At 35.0% G+C, this 10,000-nt stretch overlaps 1 protein-coding gene across 1 annotated transcript in view; it reads left to right on the forward strand.

Moving 5' to 3' along the window:
* LOC137649173 (putative uncharacterized protein DDB_G0271982) overlaps positions 1-10,000 on the forward strand; it is a 51,771-nt gene that overhangs the window by 6,259 nt on the left and 35,512 nt on the right. The window contains exon 2 of the mRNA XM_068382162.1: positions 1,595-1,839. Coding sequence (XP_068238263.1) covers positions 1,595-1,839 — 245 coding nt within the window. The remainder of the gene's footprint in view (positions 1-1,594; positions 1,840-10,000) is intronic.

Here is a 10,000-nt window from a genome sequence, read left to right on the forward strand (position 1 = left end):
GCTGGTGAATTAGAGGGAAAATAAAATTGATGTCACGAGTGAATTAGGGGGAAAATAAGATTGATGTTAGGGGGAAATTAGGGGTAAAATAGGATTGATGCAGCAGGTGAATTAGGGGGAAAATAAGATTGATGTCACGGGTGAATTAGGGGGAAATAAAGGTTGATGTCACGGGTGAGTTAGGGTGAAAATAAGATTGATGTTATGGGTGAATTAGGGGGAAAATAATATTGATGACACGGGTGAATTAGGGGGAAAATAAGATTGATGTCACGGGTGAATTAGGGGGAAAATAAGATTGATGTCACGGGTGAATTAGGGGGAAAATAAGATTGATGTCATGGGTGAATTAGGGGGAAAATAAGATTGATGTTGCGGGTGAATTAGGGGGAAAATAAGATTGATGTCACGGGTAAATTAGGGGGAAAATAAGATTGATGTCGCGGGTGAATTAGGTTGGAAATAAGATTGATGTCACGGTGAATTAGGGGGAAAATAAGATTGATGTCATGAGTGAATTAGGGGGAAAATAAGATTGATGTCACGAGTGAATTAGGGGGAAAATAAGATTGATGTCACGGGTTAATTAGTGGGAAAATAAGATTGATGTCACGGATGAATAAGGTGGACAATAAGATAAGAGGGTAAACCCAGAGTGTGATGTCAAGGGTGAATTAGAGGAAAAATAACATTGATATCACGGGTAAATTAAGGGTGAAATAAGATTAATGTCACGGGTGAATTAGGGGGAAAATAGGATTGATGTCACGGGTTAATTAGGGGGAAAATAAGATTGATGTCAAGGGTGAATTAGGGGGAAAATAGGATTGATGTCACGGGTTAATTAGGGGGAAAATAAGATTGATGTCGCGGGTGAATTAGGGGGAAAATAAGATTGATGTCGCGGGTGAATTAGGGAGAAAATAAGATTGATGTCAAGGGTGAATTAGGGGGAAAATAAGATTGATGTCGCGGGTGAATTAGGGAGAAATTAAGAATGATATCACAGGTGAATTAGGGGGAGAATAAGATAAGAGGGTAAACACAGAGTGTGATGTCACGGGTGAATTAGAGGGAAAATAAGATTGATATCACGGGTGAATTAGGGGGAGAATAAGAGGGTGATGTCACGGGTGAATTAGGTGCGAATTAGGGGGAGAATAAGATAAGAGGGTAAACCCAGAGGGTGATGTCACGGGTGAATTAGGATGAGAATAAGATGAGAGAGTAAACCAAGAGGACGATGTCACGGGTGAAACAGGGAGAAAATAAGATTGATATCACTGGTGAATTAGGGGGAGGATAAGATTGATGTCGCGAGTGAATTAGGGGAAGACTAAGAAAAGAGACTAAACCCAAGGAGGGACAGGCAATGGCTGCTGATGGCTCAGCAGATAGACCTAAAGGCTCCCCCAAAACCCCCATCTTTAGCTCACAATGTGAGGCTGCAGCGGCCAAAGGAACTAACGAGCTTGAGCGGGACTCGAACCCTAGTCTGGCGATCACCAGGCAAGGACGGTGCCAACAGGATGCCATTAAAAAGTGTAATGATTTGGGAGTAGAAAGAAGAAGTAAAACAACAACAACAACAAAGAAGAAGAAGAAGAAGAAGAAGACGAAGAAGAAAACAGCAAAGACAGAGAAGAACAAGAACAAGAACAAGAAGAAAGCAACAAAGAAGAAGAAGAAGAAGAAGAAGAAGAAATAAATGCCATTTCCCGGAAAAAGGGAGTCCAGAGACATGATTATCACGAAAGCCATTCGGTATCTTTTGATGTGCTTTCGCCAAGAACCCCAATAACCAGCAGAAATGACTCGCAAGTTTTGAACGCCGCGAACGTAAATTCTAAACGAGATTGCCTTGTTTTGCATAATTACAGCAATTTCTCCAAGTTACGGGAACTGCAATATGACATGGCAAGAAACAATTGCTTGAGTCGTAAGCCCTCGCAGGTGTAGGGAAGCACAACTTACGGAACACGATGCACTACTTAAAATCACATCTATCAGAGTTACTCGTTCATAAACAATGATTAAGACTTTGTAATCACGACGACTGTCTTCTGAATCGAAGTATAAGAGAGGTTGCTGTACCAATTTGAGATAGCTTGTTCCTGCGCGGTTAGTTCGTCTCGGACAGGAATTTCAAACTCAAATCCAATTATTTACCTGGCTGTATGGTCATAAAGGCCACCAAAAATTTGGTCATTACTTATTAGTAAGACTGAAAATTGCCGCTTATTTTGCTGGTCATCCTGGTTTACGAAAAATACATTATATGGGTTCATCTTCATCTTAACAGTTTCGTTATAATTTCCTGAGTTATAACAACTCAAATTGAAAAATCTCTTCACCTTGCAGGCCACTTAAGGCCATTCAACGGGCCACATTTGGTCCGCGGGCCATGAGTTAGACACTCCTGATCTAGGATATACATTTCATTACAGCTGCTGTATACCTGTCTGTTTGGTGGTTTTTAGTTTAATAGGTTCTAGGTCGTAGGATATACTGTATATTTTATTACAGCTGTTGTAGGTATGTCTGGCTGTTTTTAATTCTATATACATGCGGATATACTAATTGTCTTATAATTTTCCAGATTTGATATAGGAAATTTTGGGAATTTTATTCTGTGAAAGTTGGTAATCTTTCTTTTTTGTTAAACTTAAGATAAACCTGCTCACAATAACAATAACAACAGCAACTAATAATAATAATAATAATAATAATAATAATAATAATAATAATATATTAATAATAATAATAATCATCATCATCATCATCATGATAATAATAATAATACATAATATTATAGATAAAATACGCTTTAGAACAAATGGAAAGGGTCAGATTATCCCTCTTACCGAAAGGAGTCATAAGAAACCAGATTAAATCCCTTTCAACAAGAAAGGCCATTTACTTTCTAGCAAACAATGTCTCTTTTGTTGACAGATTGATTCAAGTAAGTAGGTTAAAAGCCTGGTTCTCTACATTTGTATATTTAGTGATTCAACTGGCCGTTTCTTTGCCATTATCAGGTCATAAACCATAAAGAAATATGGCTGTAAATATCGACATTTTTCTTGTATATCAAGCAATCGACGCATTTCATCCTCTACTTTCACATGGTTTAAATAAAAAGCTTCTTTGCCGCCATAAGGTTTAGAATGTTTGTTTCTGCGTCGAGGGTTAAGCGGGGTTTTACGCGATCGAACGGTTTGTCGAACCCGGTTGTCGAGCCTGATTGTAAAACGGTTCGAGGAGGTGGAGTCGACCACAAATGCATAAGGTTTGTGGACAATGAAGCTCCGCAAATAAGTCAGGCGAGAACAGACTTGCTTCGAAACGTTCGACGAACGCGTTCAGCAACCAAATACTCCGTTCTCACGTTCGAACATCACTTCAACCACTTGTTCGAGCATGTAAACCCGCTTTTACTTCTCATGCTAAGGCGCTGTAGCAGTATTTCAGGGTAAAAGCAGCAATCTCGTTGCGAAATGAATGCATGGGCTATGACTTACGAGCGCCAGACATCCAAGCACCTCGTCATTCGGGAGATCATTAATGTATTTTTTATCGGTCGAATCGATGTTTCCCAGACAACTCAATGATCCGTAACGAAGGGGGAATGAATAGGGGGAGTCTTCATCGGTATAGAAGATTTTCTGTAAGCAATATGCAAGGTGCATTCATTTCAATCTAGGAAACATTTTATGAAAGAGAATTCTGTGAGAGCAAAAATCGCCCACATGTGTGTTTGTTTGTATGTGTGTGTGTGTGTGTGTGTGTGTGTGTGTGTGTTCACGTATGTGCGTTCGCTCTGTCACAGAAATGTTGCTAAGTTACAGTTCACTTGCGCACACTATTCTATCTAATTTCTCTTCCTTGTTTTGTTAAAGTTTTTATAGTTTATGTAGGATATATCTATTTTAATGATACAGTTCTTAAAATATTTCATTTTTTCTTGTTTCCTTTCCTCACTAGGTTATTTTCCCTGTTGGGGCCCCTGGGCTTATACCATCCTGCTTTTCCAACTAGGTTTGTAGCTTAGCAAAAAGTACTAATAATAATAATAATAATAATAATAATAATAATAATAATAATAATAATAATAATAATAATAATAATAAGACGTTTGTTGCTCTGTCTGTTCTGAGAGAACGATACTTAGCATGTTTTGGTATAATCAAGAAAATTACGTGTGATGAATTAATATATTTACACACATTTACATACATGAATAAATTACATATATTCTTATATGTGTATCTGTCTGTTGATTGAATTGTTTATGGATACAAAACAGAAAGAAATAGAAGGAAAACAAATAACTCTCCGTAAATTCTCTTTACAGGTGATGACAAAGAATTGATACAGTACTCGTGAAAAGGTGTATTTTACTAAATATTTAGCTTTTTTTTTTTTTTTTTTTAATCTAAACAACACCCTATAACCTTCAGAGTTAACTAAACTTTCAAAAGTTGACAGTTGGACTGTGGGAGAATAATTTCTAGAAGCCCATGTAATCTATTTAATTACCAGAGTATTTTCACCAATTTTTGGGGTTCAGCCGACGTAAAAAACGAACAAAAGGGGACTTTTCTTTTCTTCACTCATTTAATGAAAATTGATATTGGTATCTACATTCAAAATAGACATGCATTGACCGCTAAATTCTCTCAGGAGTAAAGAATAAGACCATTTACCAAGTCTATTCTTAAAAAAAAAAAAAAAAAAAAAAAAAAAAAAAAAAAAAAAAAAAAAAAAAACGGAGGATTGATTGATTTGAGGTTTTCTGGTATCATGATAGAAAAAGAAGTGAAGCCATTTATAACCTGGTAATGGAATATGTTTGCTGAAATAGATTAAAAGAATATTAATAATAGCAGGTTCGATTTTGTCAATAGCAGAGTTATTGGTGTTAACCAGAATCATCATCGATAGAGGGACTTTACAAGTACTCACAATCAGCTTGCAGTGAAAATGAAAAAGGGAAAAACATTGCTAGCTAAAAGTATCAAGAGGAACCATGTAATGATAATTCGGTTACATATAAATAGTGAAAATGGTTATGAGTAATTAGCTTAAACGTAAAAGTACTGAGAAAAATCAATATTCTTCGACTTTGACCAGAAAAAATTAGTAACTTGCGTAAGCTTCCCTATATAATAGAGAAAGTGCCTGGTTATATACATACACACGCACACACATACACACACACAGACACACACACACACACACACACACACACACACATATATATATATATATATATATATATATATATATATATATATATATATATATATATATATATATATATATATTTGTAACTTTCCCCATCCCGTGAGTAGTGGGAAAAGGGTGTGGTGAGAGTAGGTGTGTGTGTGTGTGTGCGTGTATGTGCATATCTATCTGAATATTTAGCCGTCATTTTTGACGGGTCGCGTACACTAGTAGAGGCAATATTTGTCAGTCGCCTTTAAGGGTAATATGGCTGGTAAGACGGGCTAGACTAAGATATAGGACAAAGTCTCTAAATCCAGCCTTTGTCTTCATGCTCACTTCTTGAATAAAGGACCAAAAGGAACAGCGAAAGACGTCTTAATGCATACGACCTGGCGATCAAAGAACAGCTACAATTAAAGCCATTAAGCATTAGAGACCTCATAACCCATAATGGCTCGTGAGAAGGGGGGGGGGGGTTAAGTGGTGGTGCTCTAAGGTGATTGTACATTGGCCATGGAGTCTGAAGGAGTCTTGTTCCTGTAAGGGCTCGGCCAGACCAAGCGCGTTGAGCGGGGAGGTTAGCGGCAAGAGGTTCCAGCTGATAATTGAAACCTTAGGTATCTTATGTAGGTGGCCAGATAGGAGACGCGGGCAAGCGTGTTGAGCGGCGAGGTTAGCGGCAAGAGGTTCCAGCTAATAATTGAAACCTTAGGTATCTTATGTAGGTGGCCAGATAGGAGTCACGAGGCTTCCCGCGCCTCCTATCTGGCCACCTACATAAGATACCTAAGGTTTCAATTATCAGCTGGAACCTCTTGCCGCTAACCTCCCCGCTAGCCGCGCTTGGTATGGCCGGGCCCTAAGTGCAGAATCCTTAGCGGGTTTAAAGCTTTAAAGGCCACTCATGAATGACAGAGGGAAGGGAGTGACATTGCCCTATCAAGCAGAACAATGCCCTAGCCCCCTCTCCACCCAAGCTAGGACCAGGGAGGGTAAGACAATAGCTGCTGACGACTTAGCAGATAGACCTATAGGTTCACCCAAACCCCCAATTCTTAGCTCACAAGGATAATGAGGTTGCAGCGACCAAAGGAACTAAGAGTTTCAGCGGGACTCGAACCCCAGTCTGGCGTTCACTAGTCAGGGACGTTACCGCATCGGCCACCACAACCCTTGAAGGACTCTTTAAACTAAATTGCGTGAGGCAGGTATTTAAACATACTTGACCTGCACACGAGGTATTGTTCTAGAAGTTTTATTCTAGGTGTGACTCATCTTCGTATTCATATAGTTGAATCAGTGGAATTTTTGGAGTTTTGTCGATGGTGTTTCCTTTATTGTTCCCCATTTTGTCATTTACTCTCACATATAGGTTAGTTAGCTATCTTGATTAATTAGATCTTTTATTAATCATTTATAGTTTATTCTTTGTTAGTCCAGTTCTCTTCTGTACCATTTTTTTTTTTTTCAATTAGGGTTACAACTTGCTTTGTCAGAGTAATGATGATACAGACAAAGTTGATTAAGGGTTGAAAAGGGTCATCCAATTTATTTAAAAAAGTCATATGGTTCGCAGAACCATCATTTAGAATTGATATTACACTCTTCAAAGGATGTAGTAACATGACATTACAAATCATTTACCTAAGGCATCAGAGAGAGAGAGAGAGAGAGAGAGAGAGAGAGAGAGAGAGAGAGAGAGAGAGATCATTGACCTGTCTCTCAAAGGCAAAAAGGACATTCTTTTATGGCATCAGTGACCTTATAGATAAAAGCAACGGAAAAAAGGAAAACGGAAAGAAATAAGATGCAATTGAATATAGAAAAGAAACAAGATCATTAAAAAAAATATCAATAAAAGGTTATTTTTTACGAAATTTCTTGTGATTGGTGAAATAATAAATAAAATTACTATACGGTATATTAAAATTCTTAATTTATACCTACTGTAGATGCATGTTAAAAAGGACTGAAGTAGATGTATGCATACACACTATATGAAACAGTCATATATACTTATGCACATAGTATATATATACACATACATAAGTACATACATACATACACCCAAATATATATATAAGTATATATATATATATATATATATATATATATATATATATATATATATATATATATATATATATATATGTGTGTGTGTGTGTGTGTGTGTGTGTGTGTGTGTGTGTGTGTGTGTACCTGTACTGTACTGTATGTACACACATACAGACACACACACATGTATATATATATATATATATATATATATATATATATATATATATATATATATATATATATATATATATAAAGTACTCGATTTTTTTCCAATATATTCATGGATGAAAACGTAGACAGAACAAAAATGCATCTTTATTACTTAGACGGGTAAACACGAAGAGAATAAACCTGGCCAGGATTCGGGTAGTTAAAACTTCTACGGAATTCTAGATAAGAAATATACCTATTTGGCTTAAAATAAAAGGAAAAATTTACAGCAGCAAAATATTTAAACTGAAAAAAAAAGATCATGAATTTTTTTTTTTTTTTTTTTTTTTTTTTTTTTTTTTTTTTTTTTTTTTTTTGCAATGGGTGACTTCAAGTAACAACTACACAAATGGCTTTCCCCTTCTTTTTTTCCCCCATACTCCCCTCCCCCCCTACTTTTTCCCTACTTTTTTTTTTCGACCACGCAGGAATTCAGCTTCCATTTAAATAGGACCCCTAAATGGATCGCCGCTGTGGGAATAGCCAATTAAGCCCAACCCTCTCCTCTTGTCATCTATCGCATCAAACCTCTCGAAGTTTTTTTTTCTATTTCGATTTTTCCCACTTTCCATTTTTTCTGTTTGCCTTTTTTTATTTACCTTGTTTTGTTTGTTTTGGCTTAGTTTTATTTGTTGCTAAATCCTGAATTGAATCCCTACTCGGTAATCGAGGGGTAAATGGCCTGATCTTTTTTTTTTTTCGGCAATTTAGGTAATGGCTGTATGGATTTAAACCCGCCGACATAAAAGTAGCGAGAGTGGTTAACAGTTATAGCCGGCCGGGGGGCTTTTTCTAGCGCAGTCATCGAAATCAACGGAATCCGTAAGAACAATGCAAATAAAAGCTGTAGTAATTATTTCAGCAATGAAACAGCAACAGTTATATTGGAAACATTGAAAAAGCGAATACAATAACAAGAATTATCATAGAGAAATACGACAGAGAAATAGAAAAATAATAGAAAAGAAAACTAGAAAATTAAGAATTACAACAGCAACGAAGATAATAAAATTTATAATAAGAAAAAGAGATCTGGTATTATTCAATAATGGTATAAATATAATTGTCAGAACTAATTTAACTGACAATCTGATGTAAAAGTTGCAATTTATGAAAAAAATAGGCTTTATAGACTCCGTAGGCCTACACGTTTGACATAGGGGAAAGACATTCCTATTAATTATTCAGCAATAGTATAAATATAATTGTCAGAACCAATTTAATCGACTGTCTGATGTGAATAATGCAATTTCTGGAAAAAAATAGGTTTTATAGACTCCGTAGGCCTATACGTTTGACATAGGGAAAAACATTCCCATTAATTAAAGCTGCACAAGAAAACTATCTGTGATTTTTAGTTTTCAGATATTACGAATAAATTGACACATATTTATGTTTACTGTGTTTGTCTAAAAATCCTGTCGGAACTGTTCTAATAGTAATATAAAGCCTGAAATAAAAGAAAGAAAGAAAGGCTCGGGTACAGATATAAAAGTTATTATTATATGACATCTTGTTCTATAGCCGGGCATTCTTTTAGCTATGATCATGAAAAAATTGGATCTATGATCACGTGAAAAAGATGTTTCAAAATAATATAATATACTATACTATAATACAATATAATATAGTATAATATAGTATAATATAATATAATTTAATATATTTAATATAATATCATATAATATGATATATCATAATATAATACTGAGTGACACAAAGAAAACGGTCATCACCTATACTTGAATAACTTTTGAAATGAATAATCAATTCCTTTTATTTTTCAGATTTATCAAGAAAAATTTATGTTCTAAGGGTCTACCAAATTCAACCTTCGAGATGCCATGGACTACTGAGGAAAAGACATTTTTAGTTGAGGCATATTTTCGGCTGAAGTCTATCCACGCATATAATATAATATAATATAATATAATATAATATAATATAATATAATATAATATAATATAATATAATATAATATAATATAATATAATATAATATAATTTAACATAAATACTGAAATAAAAAAGTCAGGTACAGATATCAAAATAATCATGCGACACCTTGTTAGCTAGCCTATGGGTGAAAAAAGTTTTTATGCATGAGCATATGGAAAACACAATTCAAAATCAAAATAAGATGTCAGAGTGAGTGACCTCGAAGATTTTGTCTTAATATTTTGGTTTATTTAATTTCGCTGTGCCTGTTGGAATTGCTGGAATATATTATACTGTATGTCTGAAATGTTTTTATTTTCATTATTTTTTTTTTTTTTTTTTTTTTTTTTTGTGCTTCATGTCTTCAGGGGCTGACGTGTCCTGGATTTAAAAAAATAGATTTATTGAAAATTTGGAAAGATATCAAAAATATCTTTCTAGATTCAGATTTGGCTTTTAAAAATTAATACATTTTTGTTTGTAAAAGTAAATATATCATTGCAGGTAATAATATATTGACTTTTATAAACAAACATATATCTGCTTTTACCTGAAAAATCTCCAAA

The sequence above is a fragment of the Palaemon carinicauda genome, chromosome 11 (assembly GCF_036898095.1).
Source record: "Palaemon carinicauda isolate YSFRI2023 chromosome 11, ASM3689809v2, whole genome shotgun sequence".
NCBI lineage: Eukaryota > Metazoa > Arthropoda > Malacostraca > Decapoda > Palaemonidae > Palaemon > Palaemon carinicauda.